The sequence below is a fragment of the Liolophura sinensis genome, chromosome 8, assembly GCF_032854445.1.
Source record: "Liolophura sinensis isolate JHLJ2023 chromosome 8, CUHK_Ljap_v2, whole genome shotgun sequence".
Classification (NCBI taxonomy): Eukaryota; Metazoa; Mollusca; class Polyplacophora; order Chitonida; family Chitonidae; genus Liolophura; species Liolophura sinensis.
This window is the reverse complement of record NC_088302.1, coordinates 44096700-44115596: the sequence shown is the minus strand read 5'-3', so window position 1 is coordinate 44115596 and position 18897 is coordinate 44096700. Positions and strand designations below refer to the sequence as shown.

The following is an 18897-nucleotide window of genomic DNA, read 5'->3' as shown; positions in this document are numbered from 1 at the left end:
CTTAATTATCCATTGTATCCCCTGTCATTAGGGCTGGATCGATGTCTAACTGGCAGCAAAAAATTGACATTTCTTTTCTCAGGAGCTGTGAGAATTTTTGTTCAATGAAAATCAATATACCCTATACTCTGTTAAGTTCACCACCCCAGTGACATAGAGCTGTGGGTCACACATACCCCTCACATACATAACCTATTGTACAAGCTTAATCCTGTGCTCAGTGAAATCAAGACATAATATGCCTCAGAAAGAATTTTATCTTGTATATTTTAGCTTGTGACATGCTGATAAACATTTTTTTAAAGTATAGCTTAACTATTACATCTGTGCAAAATAAAGGGAATTTAAATATTATTTCACAAAATTAGAAACACTATAAATAAAAACTCCCGTCTGAAAATTTTTGGAATGTGATGCACACATCATACATGTAACAGATAAAACTCAGCTACATATGAGCAACTCAAAAGATAAACAACAGCAGTTAGTTAGTATTTCCGTAAAGAAATGAGCAAAGAAGGCACCAAGAATCAGGTCAGCAGAAATAACACACAAAGCTGACTAAAAACCAGCAGGATTCTAACATCCTCTTCCTCAGTATTAAAGAAAAGATACGAAGCTTCCTCCAATGAGTTGAGTCTCCCCTGTATACAACAAACTTCACAGACTCAGACGGTTGTTCGGAGCAACTTGTCTAGTACAATGCCTGTCTGATGTGAGGTGTACATGCCCTGTGCAGGGGGTGACAGCTTTAAGAGGGCCGCTGGAAACTCGAGGAGCGGCAGTCTGGCAGTGGTGTCTGACAGGCCATCAGGAAGAACTTCACTGATTGGACAGAACTCTTACAGTCTCCTGTATCCGTCAGGAATTTCACCTCCCAGACAACTTTTGCTGTCACCTGACCCCTTAAACAATCTCCAGGACAGAATACAAATGAACACACCTTAATTACCTTCAGATATTTCTGGCTTGATCTCTACCTTGACCCCTCCTCAACAGGAACCCAATATCACCCCACCCCCCTGCCACCCCCACCTAACACCAACCCACCCCAAATCCCAACTCCAGCTGGACACAAGCTTACCATATTCATGTGTACCTCACACAGGGTGAATGGGTAAGATTAGCACAGAATCTACTGATAAAGCTTGTATTTTGTCTCATAGTGTCAAACCTATTCCTACCAAGAATGGTCACACAGAGTGTCAAAAACAACACAACACTGGTTGGTAAATTAACAAGTTTAGATCTGATGCAACAGCCATCTTGAGGTCATAAAAAAGTTTTTATGCTAAAATAAACAGGCTTATAAATGAAAATCCAGAAAACAAACCACTCTAACCAATCTTTCCAAAGACACATTATGACTAATCATGACATAAACCGTGACTGTTGACCATTTGCTACACATGGTTTTCTACCAGACATTACCTTGTTCTGCCTCTCCATGACAGCTTAACTTTTGTGTCTCTCACAACAACATCTGACAAACAACCCACTGCATTTACTCTAGAATTCCAACACCAAGGATTGGCCAACAAAACCAACCCAAATAAATAAACACCCAGAAAAAAGTAGAGTCATTAAAACTAAACCTGAAAGTTACCTGAATGTTACGATCATTTGGTGACTAAATTGAGCATTAAATTGGGTGAAGTTTCAGAGCAGTGCACAGGTCGGTGTCCATTTCACCATGTTTACAAATAATTTTCCCCTCAACTGTGTGTCAACCACCAGATGAACATGTGTGGGTATGTTACGGTTAAAGAGGAACATGTCCTCACGAAAATATTTTTCTGTAAAAGAATAAGCGTAACCACTGGTGACAACTTTTTTCCCCCGACCAAATTCAAGTAGAAAATGGGTCAAATTAGTGTTTGAAGTAAGTTTTGCTCCAAGACTTAAGTTGTCATCTCTGCACACTGAAACCACGTCAGTCACCACACGTCACACACCACATGTAAGCCAACGGTTTTTCACTGCGTCACGTCACCAGTCAAAAATAGGTAGACTGGATGTACATATAAATAAGCCCAAGGTGGAAATTCCATACTCTGAAGATGTATTCCTCTTAAATGAGAGGGGGGTCAAAATTAGTCTAGTCAAGTTCTGATACACATGACACAGTTGATCCCAATACACCAGTATATGTTTTCTTAACAGTTTTAGAAATCATGATAATGTTCCCCTGTAAGTGGTTACACTAGGCGTGATGGTTGCCAACTTGGTAGGTGTGGTTACACTAGGTGTGATGGTTGTCAACTTGGAAGGTGTGGTTACACTAGGTGTGATGGTTGCCAACTTGGTAGGTGTGGTTACACTAGGCATGATGGTTGCCAACTTGGTAGGTGGGGTTACACTAGGCGTGATGGTTGCCAACTTGGAAGGTGTGGTTACACTAGGTGTGATGGTTGTCAACTTGGTAGGTGTGGTTACACTAGGTGTGATGTTTGCCAACTTGGTAGGTGTGGTTACACTAAGCATGATGGTTACCAACTTGGTAGGTGTGGTTACACTTGGCGTGATGGTTGCCAACTTGGTAGGTGTGGTTACACTAGGTGTGATGGTTGCCAACTTGGTAGGCGTGGTTACACTAAGCATGTTGGTTGCCAACTTCGTAGGTGTGGTTACACTAGGCATGATGGTTGCCAACTTGGTAGGTGTGGTTACACTAGGCATGATGGTTGCCAACTTGGTAGGTGTGGTTACACTAGGTGTGATGGTTGCCAACTTGGTAGGTGGGGTTACACTAGGCGTGATGGTTGCCAACTTGGTAGGTGTGGTTACACTAGGCGTGATGGTTGCCAACTTGGTAGGTGGGTTACACTAGGCATGATGGTTGCCAACTTGGTAGGTGTGGTTACACTAGGCGTGATGGTTGCCAACTTGGAATGTGGTTACACTAGGTGTGATGGTTGCCAACTTGGTAGGTGTGGTTACACTAGGTGTGATGGTTGACAACTTGGTAGGTGGGGTTACACTAGGTGTGATGGTTGCCAACTTGGTAGGTGGGGTTACACTAGGTGTGATGGTTGCCAACTTGGTAGGTGTGGTTACACTAAGCATGATGGTTACCAACTTGGTAGGTGTGGTTACACTTGGCGTGATGGTTGCCAACTTGGTAGGTGTGGTTACACTAGGTGTGATGGTTGCCAACTTGGTAGGCGTGGTTACACTAAGCATGTTGGTTGCCAACTTGGTAGGTGTGGTTACACTAGGCATGATGGTTGCCAACTTGGTAGGCGTGGTTACACTAGGCATGATGGTTGCCAACTTGGTAGGTGTGGTTACACTAGGTGTGATGGTTGCCAACTTGGTAGGTGGGGTTACACTAGGCGTGATGGTTGCCAACTTGGTAGGTGTGGTTACACTAGGCGTGATGGTTGCCAACTTGGTAGGTGTGGTTACACTAGGCGTGATGGTTGCCAACTTGGTAGGTGGGGTTACACTAGGCATGATGGTTGCCAACTTGGTTGGTGGGGCTACACTAGGTGTGATGGTTGCCAACTTGGTAGGTGGGGTTACACTAGGCGTGATGGTTGCCAACTTGGTTGGTGGGGCTACACTAGGTGTGATGGTTGCCAACTTGGTAGGTGTGGTAACACGAATGATAACACAAAAAATGAGAGCATAATTCAGAGTTGAAGGACAGGATGAGGGGTGGCACTTCAAGACATTGACTCAGCTAATATAATGGTTAACAGTAAATTACCTAAAATTTTAAATATATTTTTGGTACTAAATACCAAATGAAAAATATACCTTTTCATCATTATCCAGTGGTAATTAATTACGTTATAGTGAATGTTCACTTTTTTATTAATTTAGACATACTCGTGATATGCTACTACACATGCAGTTATTTAGAAACCAATTTAATTAAATTTAGATTAAATTTTTGAATTTACCACTACAATAAATAAGATTGATGATCTAATAAACGCATACGTCAGCTTCATTAAATAGCTTACCCTTAGTTTAGTACTCAGTAATTAACAGTAAGTCCTGTATAATTTCATAAAATGTTTTCATAAATAATCCCCCAGCTGTACTGCTTGTAGTAGCCCATCCAATGGTGATTAGCCGGTGAAAAAAATCAGGTGAAGTTGCATGTGATTATGTGTCTAGCCCATAACATTTTTCACCAACATTGTACAGTTGTGTGATTACATGGTGAAAAATTCCATCAATTAAATTTTGATTTTACCGTGTAATTCATATTGAGAAGAGCTTACCCCCTCGTGTGGCCTTACCCGTCTGTTGCCCTGGTCAGGGGAGGAGGCCCGACTGGATAGAGAGTCCTCCGACCACCCTTCCCCATCATAATCACTCAGATGTAACTGTGTGTAGAAGGTGGGTGTAGGAGCAGTGTAGACAGACTCCATTACTGACACGGAGCAGTGTGGGCCTTTCCAGCACGAATATCCAAAAGTCTCAAAAACTGGACAGCATATGCCTTGATCACTTTCCGTAAATATATGAAGTTCTGTGAAAGACTCCAACTAGGACACAAAACACAAGCTCTTCAATCGCTATAATTCGAAAACAAGACTCAGATTCAAGATAAAAACCTGAGTTTATGTCCATACTTTAGTCCAGGACTCACAGGTCATAAAATGTTCAGTTATTTACATCCCTCTTCTTCACAGCAATTTGTCACCCAGAATCAAAGCCTCCAGAGAGTCAGGGTTTCATTAGTAATGCCTGGTCTCAAATCATGAATGGGCAGCAAACATGAATTCTGGAGCAGTAAACGTATTTCTTGTCACATAGCCTTGACATTAAAGTTCTGAGTGAGAGCACTTAGTTTTTCAACCAAGTGTTGGTTTTTCCACAGAGTGTCCAAGCTATCAATTCCCAGCGCTACATGCAGACTAACAATGGCCCGTTCAAACTGCAAAAATTTCTGTCTCAGTGCTTTAGAAACAGGCTGTAGCTACGTTTGGTGTGAAACACCTTTTAAGAATAACACATCTCATTCTCAGACAGAATTCCTGTAGTGCTGGCAAACTTGTGCTGACCACTGGTCAAGTGTAACCAGTAAGCAGCTGTAGTTGTGTTTGGTGTGAAACACCTTTCAAGAATAACTCATAGTGCTGGCAAACTTGTGCTGACCACTGGTCAAGGGTCACCAGTAGGCAGCTGTAGTTGTGTTTGGTGTGAAACACCTTTTAACAAAAAGTCATCTCAGACAGATTTCATCTAGTACCAGCAAACCTATACTGACCAGTGGTCAAAGGAATGGCACAAAGGTATGCTTATCACAGGTAAAAATCAAACAATCATCACTGTTACAAACCTTGCAGAGGCCCTTTTGAAACTGATTAAAAAGCAGCTCAGCAGGAGGCGAAACATATGATTGACAAAACTAGTTGGTGGAACTGTTACAAACACAGGTGTCTCTACCAGGTAACTAATCAAACTAGAAAATGGGAGGAATCAATGCTAGTTGACTGCTTCATCAAACAACATTGGGGGATGGCTTGTGAGAACATCCTGTAGCTAGGACCAGGTGACTAGGGACCAGCAAACCCATGAACCATGGTCATGTTAACAGCTAATTCCAGGTGACCGAGTCCCCCTAACGATGCACGCAGGTAAAACGATACTTTCTGAATTTGAGCGAACACTGAAAGCCTATTATTAGTAGACATTATTGACTGGTGTGGGCAGGGTATGTGATTATCTTTGTATTGATAATGTATGTAGTTGATTTACAAATGGAGACATTGCCACGGTCGAGGGACTCGCAGACAATTATTGTCTGTATACTAAGGGAATAACAGATAATATGCCAATGCGGGTCAAATATCCTACAGCCTGGTAAAACTTATACGTGTATACACCTGTAATTAACTTATTGTAATGTGGCAACAAGCACCTATTCGATGCCATCACTTAACTAGCCTGGTCAAACAAAAAATTACCACGTTGCATTGACGGCCGACAACCTTAGTTGTCTTTAATGACATACATGCCGCAGAAATGTTAATATTAGAGATATTTTACATATATGGTTACAGTTCAGGTTATGAGTGATGGATATCATGCCCAGTTGTAGGGTAAGGGGGTTAAGGGTGGGGGAATAGGCATTGCATCGGATGTCTGGTGAATTTCATCACTCATAACTACACCCACAGGAACATGAGAGATGGACATGAACACCCACCATAAAGTTTGCCAAAAGTTACAGACATCTCCACCAGTTCACTTTCAATCAGATTGCTGAGTCAGCAAAGTTCACATGTTCAAAATAATCTGTTAAATTCCACAAGAGATTCATGTAGCTGAAGAGTCGGTGAATTTCAATGGTTCAAAATAATCTGTTCCCTTAAACATGAAATACACGAAAGTGACGAGTCAGTGAAGTTCATTTGTTCACAATATTCTGTTCCCTTTTACATGAGATTGCTGAGTCAGCAAAGTTCATTTGTCCCAAATAATCTGTTCCCTTTCACATGAGATTGCTGAGTAAGCAAAGTTCCCTTATTCCAAACCCTTTCCATTTCACATGACTTCCAGTATTAAAGACTTATCATATGTGAACATTCAGATAGGCTCAGTGTGGGATACTGTAATGACACCCCTTAGTATTTGCACAAGTTAATATTTCCTTGACTCTCAGGATTGTCATCATCTGCGCCATTATACTACTCAACTACAAAAACTTTTAAATCTTAATTAGAACACGACATAACGTTTACAGGCACTCTGTCATCCCACACCCATTAAGACATTAATGTGTACATATGTATATATGGTGACATGTATATCACTTACCCCTATGTTTGTCATCTTCTGCCAGAGCTAAGACAATATGTGTTTATCTGCGGACTTATCACCAGGACAAGCCCTACGTGGCAGCATATTTTATGTGTACACCAAGCTTGTGGTTTTACATATCAAGGTACACATGTACATACATACTAAAACATTTATGTGCTGGATGAGTCTGAGAAGTGAGTCTGTGTCACTCTGGTAACACAAGTAAACAGGTCAGGCTTTACATGTAGTAGCTAGTACACTGACAGACAGAGGGCAATAAACCAGGGAGCTTTCTCCATGCACTATCACCTGCATTTTTAAGAGGATTTCTGATCTTAAATTTAATTACTGTTTTTCAAATGACACATTTTGTTTGACTCTGATTCTATCATCCATCTTACAAGATCACTTTTTTTTATCAAGTTTGGTTCATTTCTTACCAGAAAAACTGAAGTGATTATGCGTACCAGGTCTCTATGTGCATTTCAAAGTGCATGTTTACATTTTTTTTTCACGAAGGTTGTTTAACAGGATACTTAAGAATTTCTTTGTCAGATATGACAACGAAGAGTCATTAGGAAAGTATATCAGGATACTTAAGAATTTCTCAGTCAGATATGACAACAAAGAGTCATAAGGAGCAGATATCAGGATACTTACTAATTTTTTACTTGTACATTAATGTCATATGGTGGTCTGATCCTAAATTTTAATACTTCCATGCATATTGCAAATACTATAACATGTGTATCCTATCTGTTCGATATCAATAGTCTTTAAACGTAATATTCGAGACCTGATGTAAACTGAGAGAAGTGGACGACTATAATGTTTGCTCAGAGGACTATTAAAGAATTTTTCTACCATGTGAAAGCTTGATTGAAAGTTTATATGCTCATCAAATTCAATTCAAGGTACTTGTACAATCAAAATAAAATTAAAAAAAAGATCAAATTTATAGTGAATATGAAAAAAAAAGATTTCCTAACTTGATCTAGTGGTCACAAAATCAATTTGAACACAAAAAATTCTATCTAAATATTTTATCTGACAATATGTGAGGCCAATAAGCAGCAAAGGAAATTGTGAAATATGTAAAACTTTGGCACAGATCAAGCTGGTTTTCAAATCCGATGTGAGCAACCATAATGTGAAACTGAAATCAAAACTGGCCATCATTTGGAGCAGTTATTGCACAAACCAAAGGGTGGCTGGAGGACAGACCCATATAAATAGCCTAATTTATTATCTGCAATTTGGCAGTATCTTATTATGAGATGTCAACAACAACTGAAACACAACACACACATGATCTGTGAACAGCTAACCATTACACTTGCCATCTATGGCTGTTGTCGTATAAATGAAATATTTCTTACTTACAGCGTACAACACCAATCAAACAAATAAAGAAATAACTTGTCATCTAAACATCCTTATTATGCTGCATGAACATTTTGAGAAATTAATAGATCTTAACAGTTATTCTAAACACACCACCTAAAACATTGTGATGTATTCAACAGTAATTCAGGAATATGATATGTCATCTCCAAAATGACTCCTTACAGAAATATTGTGCATTTGATGTAAATATTCACAGATTGTCACAATATTACACAATCGTCTCAAACCTGATAACGCTGTACCCGGCTTCCTCCCACCATAATGCTGGCTGCTGTCGTGTAAGTGAAATATTCTTGAGTATGGCGTAAAACACCAATCAAATAAACAATTCAAATAAATCAAACCTACAGAAACATCATGTACTGAAGAAGGTATCAAACGCTGATCCCACGCTGAAATGTGCAATGAACACGAAAAGCAGATCCAATTCAACTTACCCAACCTTTTGAATGATGATGGAGCAATTTCAACTGATCATCAAAATATGATACAGATATCACTTTATCCCGTTTCTTTCTTTTGTTTTCTGATCCTGTCAGTTTGTCCATCAAGCTAATAACCGAATACACTAAATACTGCAATACAGTGTGAAAGTCCTTTGAAAACCTTAGAAAAACTGTACACTAACCTCAATGGCCCTGACAATCCTACCTCACCTGTGCTTCTAAACGAATCCCTGTTTTTCTCTTGGATAACTTACAACAGCAAACCCAGACCTTATTAAAGTTTAACTACAATCTGCATTCTCTAGTGCTTATCTCCTCACATCCGCTCATCCATAATGCAACCCAAAAAGAAAACGAACCAGACCATTAATTAAAGAGCTGAAACCTTAATGAATTAACACTCAGGTTATGTGGAGATCAAACTGACAGATGGCCAACCACACCTTCATTCCCAATCAAAAAGAAGACCTAATTGTACCAGCCCTCATTCGTGTTACCCGCTAGACTCAGGCAATTCCCTCACCCACAGCCTTTAGACATGGACAAGTCCATCATCATATCTGAGGCCAGAGAAGCCAGGTTTGGGTATAGGTGCAGATGGGTCCTGTATTTGTGATTCTCCACTCACTCTACTTTTGATGCAGAGGAGTTGAAATACAAAGACAATATTTTAACAGTAAATTAGTTAAATTTCTTAATTCCTCCAGAAGTCAGTGAAATGCTTTAAGCTATTCACTGTGGTAAGTGAATTTAACTGATTTTGAACAGGACTTTATGCTGTATACTGACGTAGAGATGTGTAACAACTGGTCATTTTATAGTAAACCATTCTGAATACATATTAACCTCATCTACAGGGCTTGGTACAAGTAATTAAGTACAATTAAGTGATTACTTGAGAGGATTGCACAGACTTGAAGCCAATGCATAATGAGTATGTACACTGCATATAGCAATTCCATGGGAGATAAGTCAGTAATGTCCTTACATCACTGTTGTTAAAAATCAGATTCAAACCCCAAAGAATTAAACAATGCTAACTGTGTAGGCACACTATTTCTTCAAACGATCAATCAATATGTCATATATGTGTGATTGTTATCTTCAGCAGATGCCATGGTTATAGAACAGATTGACTGATTGAACAATTACAGCTTTGGTGGCGTTGTAAAGTTCAGGTTGCTGTTTTGGTCATCAATTCATTGCCTTGCTGGCGTCAATTCAAAGACAACATTAGTTTTCACAATAAACATTCAAGAAGTGGGTCAACAACAAGTGCTTTTATTCCTTCTTATCATATTTCTTTGAGGAACTAAATTACAATTTAGATAAAATTTTCAAGTTCATCCTCTGGAGTATAGATAGCCGCCATGCGCACTATGGGAGATAACTCTTGTCAGTTACAGAACAGGTACTCGGTTGTCCAGCGCACAACGTATGGGCTATAGTGCCTTAAAACTGTAATACATGAGCGTTTGGGCAGAGAGTTTTCACAAAATGTTATGAGTTTAACAATCTGTACTTAGAAAAACTAAAGACAGTCAGATGTAACCTCACAAAAGTTTGTAATTATAGTGTAAGGGAAGGTCGAACGGCAGACTGTCACGTTGCCACAACAAACCGCCATTTTGAATCGACCCGATTGGGGTAGCATGGGCTTTAAAACGTCAAACTGCTTGTGATTAATATACACAAAGAAATACAACAGAGTCCCACTGTCAAAACAGCTAGAGGGTTTGTTTCAACTGCAAACCATCCCGACCAGAAATCTGTTACAAAACCCTCCTATTTACCCGTAGTAATCGATCGGCCCTGCAGGGATATCATTACCCGAGTTGATGTCCCGTTTACCCGTGTCATATAACCTATTCACTAAATCATTTTTCTATGGCGGCATGGCCAATAATATGTAACATGTTCGATCACTCACGTGGTTTGTGTTCGTGAGCCAGCTTATTTGTCGCGCTACTGCTCAGAGCGCTCGGCTAAATGATCATAAAGTTTGACCCACGTGTTTTTGTTTATTTAATTTCATACGTACTTTCCCCTTAAGGTTTTGCCCCGTGGAGATAGTGACTTGCTGCCCAGGCCTGATGATATGTTCCGCCTCTCCAATCCCGTCGGTCGGGCCAACAGTCAGACGTCTCTGTTTTTTAACGGCCGTTAACACTTTACTGTCGGAGTTTGCGGTCCGTGGATGGTGGAACTTAGGCCCGGATGCCTGCGTGGCTGGGCGGCGGACGGTCAGTGACTCGTCCCTCTCCGAGCCCCGTACAACCGAGGTAGCCGGGCGGACAACATTGTCGTACAAGCTCGAATGGAAACACGGGTGACTTTGGAGGTTTCCGGCCGCTGAGCTTGGCCTTAGTTGCCTTCTGCTTAAGAGAGATGACATCGGCCCCGAAGGCATTTTTGGGGTAGTTTTCTTGACGCCGTACTCCTTCTGGGCGTCTCGCAGCAAACGCCTTTCGCTCCGTGTCAAATGTTGCCTGTATTGACTTAGCAGGTCCCCCAGCCAGCCTGTGGGCAATGCCGGTGTGCTAGGACCGAAGAACCACTCCGAATCTCTATTGTTGTTAATCCCACTGTCTCTGCAGTAGAACAAAACAAGACAAACTTTATATTGGCCTATATGTTGCAATATCTTATCACCACAGTTATATTTAAAACTGGTATTCGTGTATTAAAATCATGTTAAAAATTAATAATTAAAATTTACTTATTTTCTGCACTACATGAGTTGTTGTGTACTGATATCCCTCCGCCGTGGCCTGACACACGTGTGGTCGTGTTCGAACAGGCAACGGCTAATCCTTATGAAGGGACATTGATCGGTCGGCTAGGCTATGCTTGTTTACAAACTTGTACTCATTAGGAACTAAACGGCCGACAAACCAATGGAAATATGCTATATCGTTTAAACGGACTCTTCAAGATACTATATTAACTGTTGAGAAGTGACAAAAGAAATTAATCAAAGCTACGTACGTACACATAGGCCTACATCGATCTTTGCTATATGGACATATAGCTACCTATAGGCCAACGCCCATGTATATTTGCTAGGTTGATCATTTATTGTTGAAGAGTTTCTAGACAAGGCTTCACGTGTATTGCTATCAAATCTTGTACACAAGAAGTATTCTATTATCTAGGACGGGTAGATGTACGTATATATTGGGTGTTTTCATAGTAAGTTTATGGCATTTAATTTGGATTGAAATTTCTGGGTATAGCAAGTAGTTTAGTCAAGCGTTGGCCTCCGTGGTTCAGTTGGTTAGCGCAGTGTAATGACCCAGGAGCCTCTCACCAATGCAGTAGCTGTGAGTTCAAGTCCAGCTCATGCTGGATTCCTCTCCGGTTGTATGTGGGAAGGTCTTACGGCAACTGGCGGATGGTCGTGGGTTTCTTCCGGGCTCTGACCGGTTTCTTCCCACCATAATGCTGGTCGCCGTCGTATAAGGAAAATATTCTTGAGTACGGCGTTTAACACCAATCAAATAAATAAATAAATAAATAGTTTAGTCAAGCTGAAAATAGGCTGAAGCCCATTCACACTGAGTGGTTCGAGAAGGTGAAGCTAATTCGATGTAACGTCAATACTGTTACTAAAAAACCTTACACAGCATCATGCACTAATCCTGTATATAATCAAACTACGCCAGCTGTGTTGACGCGCGCTACCTATTGCCTAGATGTATTGTGTCTCGATGGCGGTACTTTATGTGTTAAACCTCGACATAGTGACGTGCAAGGTATTATTACAGCTTACCGCGGTATATTCTTGAGTATGACGTAGAACACTAATCAGATAAATACATGTACTGCTTTATTTTCGTAAGTGACGATTATTACAACATTACTACTTTACGTGCAGTAAACGCGTGTTTGGAAAACGGAAAGCTGAAGTAACGCAGTAAAAAAAACTTGCCCTGATCGTATGTCAGGAGTACGTAAATCTACTGTATTAACGCACGGTACCAAACTGCGCCCGCATACACATATCTGCCATTTGTTTGGACTGAGGAAAGATTTATTTATTTATCTGATTGGTGTTTTACGCCGTACGCAAGAATATTTCACTTATACGACGGCGGCCAGAATTATGGTGGGAGGAAACCGGGCAGAGCCCGGAGGAAGCCCACGACGATCCGCAGGTTGTCACAGACCTTCCCACTTACGGCCGGAGAGGAAGTCAGCACGGGCTGGACTTGAACTCACAGCGACGGCTGAGGAAAGATGTAAGAAAATCTAACTGGCTAACGCAGCACATTGTCCGAGGAGCCTTTTACCAATGTGACAGGAATTACTTGAATCATTGGTGATTTAAATCCTTTAATAATAAGTCCTAAAGTGTTTAGGACGAGAATAGAGAGTAAACTAAGACGGATGTAACAGAGGCAAATTTAAAAATAAAATAAATACCTGGTTACATGAGATATTTATATCTTTTTTAAGTTTTGAGACTTTTTCGTAAGTTTCTACTTTGATAGAGTATAGTTATCGTCTTTCTGAAATGGGTTGAACTCGGATGGGAACTGTTTTCACCCAGGTGGGAACTTACGTGATACTACGTAGTACCGGAGGGGATTACAGGTTTACATTTGGTCTATTAGGTCGCCCGTCTCACACGAAACAGTTTTCCGGACCCTTTTTTTCAGAATGATTCATCGTATATTGGAATGAAACTTGGTACATGGTTTCACAATGATGAGTTACAGATCAAGTTTGAATTTCGGTTCGTTTCGCCCATTTGTTTCAAGTTTGTCAAGATGGCTATAACCTCCTGTTATGGTCTATGCTACTTTTCCGGTCTTTGTTCCAAAACGATTTGTATTGGATTGAACATGTACAGGTATGTGGTTTTACCTTGAGAAGTCATAAATTAAGTCTTAGTTTTGCATTGTTTTGTTCATTTTTCAACGATATTATGTGGCCGTTTTCTGATTTTATAAAATCTGACAGTTTTCTGGGCATTTTCAGAACGGGCGGACATTCTGAATCGAAACTTCGTACATGATGTCAAAAAGACAAGTTTCAGCAAAATTATGGTCGTTTTTGTTCTTTCGTGGACTTTGATTTATAGCCAATATACTGCGGTCAGTTTTATGGATGCAGGAAAAGCACCCGGCGAAAACCACCAACCTTTGGTTAAACCCAAACGTGACGTACAGATCATGGCTTTTCGACCAGATATCGTTACAACCCGAAGCTTAAGATCGCCTTCTGGACCAATATGAAATCAAATCGACCCAGTCTACACGTCTCCATTAGCATTGAAGGCTATTAGTATAAACAATATACGCGACAATTATATTTCAGTTCCACCAAATTAGCTGATTGTGAAAACATAGAATGAGCAACTCAATCAAGCTAGTGTTCATGTGTTCCAGGACCAGAGATTTTGCAATATTTGTCATTCGTTGGCAGTCATTTTAAAAATCAAGATGACGACCACCATTCTGGACTATTTTCACAACTTCTGGTAGCTATTTAACTCAGTCTACGTACTGTTACATGTGCTGCATTACACGTGCAGTATAGATTATAGGCTTATCCCAAAATTTCTAGTTACTGACCGGAAAACGCAACTTAGTAAGTGGAAAGGTAGACTAAGCACCCTTAATACCCATTATGTAAAGCAATCAACCAGAGATTTAGTCCTGCATGAATATGTAAAGATCATCTGTAAAGCTTTCCCGTAGTTTTCTTGGCGAAAGAAAATTAATGCATACATTTTACAAGCGTATAATAAAAAGGTTTTACACCGGTAGCGTCTGATTTATGGAAGTATTTGACGTTAAACGATGCAGCAAGAAAGATTCAGGGCTATACCTGTCGTTACCGGCCACAGCCGTCGTCTTCGCCCTAAGACGGCTATTTGCCATGGTCGCCATGGACTGTGGTCAAACGTTCGGTTCTGTCAAGCCCGCAGATCGCCTTGATGCCTCCTCGTGACCATGGGCATCTGCCAACCTTCTTCGTAACGACGTCGCCATGAAAGCAACTGTGACGCCACTTATTGACTGATTATGTGACGTCATCTCCTTACCGATCGTCTGACGTCACCCGATGATCGAGCGAGAGATGTCATGCTATTGTAACGACTCTTCTTGACGTCAATAATTGCTACTTGGTGCCGAAACGTATATGAGTTTATTTTAATGCCTGTTTCATTTTATGTTCAGGCAGTAACTTCTGCTTGGTTGGTGTCAGAAAGCATCATTTTTGTGAAGCCTGCTGATAAATGGGGTTACGAAAGACAATCTACACAAAAGACGCAACAAAAGCATACAGGATGTCTGCTGTCCTTATTTCAAGTTGTAACTTCCTCGCTTGGCGTTCAGCATGAAGGGGATAGTGCAACGACTGGTCGACCCGTATCAGTATAATGGCTCGGGCGGGGCGGCTTACTTGCCTTCGGTAAGTCGTCTCAGTGAAGCAGCACTAAATAAAAGAGCGGTGGAAATCCGTCTTGCAACAAGGAGGCACATTACACGTACATGCACCCTAATGATCCCTTCGTCGTCATATGACTAAAAAATTGTTGAGTACGACGTTAAACCCCAAGAACTCACTCACTCATTCCTTATTTCAGGACCCGTTTCTGATCCTCGATCCGTAACCCCGCTGGCACTGACGACCGCGGGAATTCAACCCGTCTATAAATGATATCGGTGCATGTGATGTGTGCTTTTTTCTTTTTTCGAAATACCTCATTGTTTAAGCCCTCGTAAATTCACGGGCACTTCCACGTAACAGCAGAGAATGACGAGGTTGATTGTATGACGGAGTGTGTTCAGGTGGAATAGGCCTTGGCTATGTTCACCACTGAAAATAAGAAGCACGTGTTTTCTTCTAGGTTACAGTTGTTTGTACGTACAGGCACATGACCGTTTCCGTGGCCCAATAGTTAGAACGTCCATCTCGAAGCCGGGGAATCATGGGATCAAACCCAGGTCGGGTCATACCAAAGAATGGTAGATGTACTTGTGCTGCCTGGCTTGGTGCTAAGCACTGAGATGTTAGAATCATGTAAGACTTTAAAATCCTGTCGAACTTCGAAATCACTTTAAATTCTCAAACAAACACAATTTAAAAGGATATAAACACGATCCAATTCAATGACATGAAAAGCTACAGGAGCAGTCATTGTGTAAGGGAGTTGACCCTGACTGGCCACGAGACTGGCCACGAGACTCCAATGGAATGGGCGCACTTATCGTGACAAGAGCAAATTTCTCCAGATGCTGCGAGATCTGGAGAAAAAAAATAGTCGATTTGTCGCGCTGCATTCCGTTTAGTGAATGGCCAATGTTAAAATATACATAAAGATACAGGTGTCAAAATCTTGACATACAGAGAGACAGCGGTAGGCATCGCTTTGATGTACACATATATGTGTCCAAGATTATATCATTACAGTCAAAATGAAGAGCTTGCTTTGATCTTTGTTTAACACCATACTGGTACTCTATTTTCACCCTTGCAATGGCGGTCAATTTTACGCATGGGTAGATGAAACCGAAGTGCCCTGGGTAAAGCATCAACATAGGGTATGTTACTGTCAAACTTTTCGTTTTGTGATGATGTACAGATATGCACACCGTATATTGGTGGAAGACAACGAGGTCCTCTAGCGCATCGTCAACCGCTCACAACCAATGAGAGCAGGGAAATTTACACATGTTCAAGGGAGAGTTCGAACTAAGCAAAGGAGTGCATGTGATATACCTCCTTGTTGCAGGACTGATTTCCACCGCTCTTTTATATAGTGCCTATTCACTGAGAAGCCTTATCGAAGAATAAGAATAATAAGCCTTATTGCTGTTCTTACAGAAGTATCAAAATATCATCTTAGGCAATTAAAAAGGCGAAATGCTTTCAATGTAATTTCCTTTAATGCTGAATTTCCATGCTGCCAATGTCGTCCTAATGGCCATTAAATGTTCCCCGCACAGTTAACTAAAAGGTTAGCGTGACTTTGTTGTTTCATCATATAAGTAACAAAAAAAAAAGCTTTTTCGTAGGTATGTTGTTCGCAGTAGGAAAAAGGGGCAATAACTCTATCGTGACAATTTTCGGGCTGATTGGTCCTGGGCTTTGTGTGGTCGCGAGTCGGCTTCAAGTCTTTTCGATTGAATGAACAGGAATGTATCCATGGCACAAAACAGCTGTCTGTGTAAACAGCATGCTAGACGTGAATTATTGAGTTTAATGAATGGCCAGTGCGACACAAGTTTATATTGTATTCGATTTTATCTAATATTGTCAGGATATGCGCTAACGGATTCATCGCAAATGCGATCCTGGAATCCTCGTAGTGAATTTGATATGACTGTTTATTTATTTATTTATTTAATTGATGTTTACGGTGTACTCGAGAATATTTCACTTATACGACGGCGGCCAGCATTATGGTGGGAGGAAACCGGACAAAGCCTGGGGGAAACTCACGAACATCCGCAGGTTGCTGAGAGACCTTCCCACGTACGGCGATATGACTATATAATATGCCTTCATCATAGATGGTTTTGTGAGAAAAGTGTGTGTGTTTACTGAGTGTATTAGTTCAAGATATGATTGGGTATTCCCGACACAAAATGACCTGACCGATGAAAGTCATCAAACCGAGATGTTTTATAATCATACTGAACACAAAGGACGGCAAAAACTTTTTAACACACGGCAGTCATTAATTAACTATAATTAAATTGAGGCGAGAGTGCATCAATGGTGCTACGTAGGTGGGGGCACGCTAACAGTGCGCATGTCCCAAAGCGTTCCACTTCATTAAACACTGCATAGCGTGATACGGTACTGCGTCAAGTGCTGTTTTATGGTCACAAAGACTAATTAAATTGTCAGCTGTTTTTTGAACCGCCGATTGGTCAAAAATGCCATTTATATTCACTGTCAGGTAACAGTTTGGGTGGGATAGTTACTCTTCCGCAAGCATTGTGACTATAACTGTCACATTTATCTTTTTGTACCTATACAGCTATGAAATTATTTTATAATTACACTACAGATTGACATCTCTATACATACCTTTATGTCATTGTCTCCGCTTTTTTCACGATATGCGCTGTGCTTTTTATCGGTCAAGTGTCATTTGTCGTCGAAGTTAACAATCCACCAGCGACATGACTGGCTGCATAGCTGGACATATATTTACAGTCTGAAGTATATGCAAAGCGATCAGTCAAGCATTTAGATGATTGATGAATTGATTTTTTTAACCTCACACCAATGCACAGGACCAACCAGCCAGACTCTTCTTATCAAGGACTTTCAGTGGACCATGGATTGTAAAGTAGGCGGATAAGGTTGCGACATGAGATTCTTGTCTTGTCCAGAATACCACAATCGCAATAGAATCCAACCACATATACAGTGTCTGCCCCGGTGCGGTAGATCACGCTTCGACATCAGATCCCATTGTCTAGTCTGAAATACATGTACACAACATTCTAAATATGTTGAGTTAACCACAATCGCAATAGAATCCAACCACACATACACTGTCTGCCCCAGTGTGGTAAATCACGCTATGACATCAGATCTCATTGTCTAGTCTGAAATACATGTACACAACATTGTAAGTATGCTAAGTTAACCACAATCGCAATAGAATCCAACCACATATACAGTGTCTGCCCCGGTGCGGTAGATCACGCTTCGACATCAGATCACATTGTCTAGTCTGAAATACATGTACACAACATTCTAAGTATGTTTAGTTAACCACAATTGCAATAGAATTCAACCACACATGCACTGTCTGTCCCATCACTGTAGATCATGCTATGACATTAGATCCCATTGTCCGGTCTATAGTACCTACAAATAACCTTCCATTTACAGTTAACCACAATAAGATCCAACCTGCCCAAATGATCACATTCTCTAGTCCAGAATACTCATATCCGAAGTTAACACTTTTCCCAACAGGATCTAACCACATATGGAGTGTTCGTGTCCATTGCGTTAGGCCAGGGCTCAATACTGAGACGCGTTATGTACAAGACGTCATAATTGGCAATCTTAGTACTTGAGCCTCAATAGAATGGAGATAGAAAAGGTATTGGTTTGTCCCGCATCAGTATAATATGTCTGTATTTTAGTTGTTGTCACGACTGATGTTTTCGGCATGGTATTTCAGTGAAATTGCACCGTTACTAACCACAAAGTCGGAAACTGTATTGAAAGCAAAAACAATGCCACTGTAACAAAAAACCCAAATGAGCAAGACCCTGAATTTGTGATCCCTGGGTGT

At 40.7% G+C, this 18897-nt stretch overlaps 1 protein-coding gene across 1 annotated transcript in view; it reads right to left on the bottom strand.

The window, feature by feature from the left end:
* Positions 1-11068, bottom strand: part of LOC135473737 (WD repeat-containing protein on Y chromosome-like) — a 30583-nt gene extending 19515 nt beyond the window's left edge. Inside the window, exon 1 of the mRNA XM_064753610.1 lies at positions 10660-11068. Within this exon, the coding sequence (XP_064609680.1) occupies positions 10660-11028 (369 nt within the window). The 5' untranslated portion in view covers positions 11029-11068. The remainder of the gene's footprint in view (positions 1-10659) is intronic.
* Positions 11069-18897: the final 7829 nt, after the last annotated feature.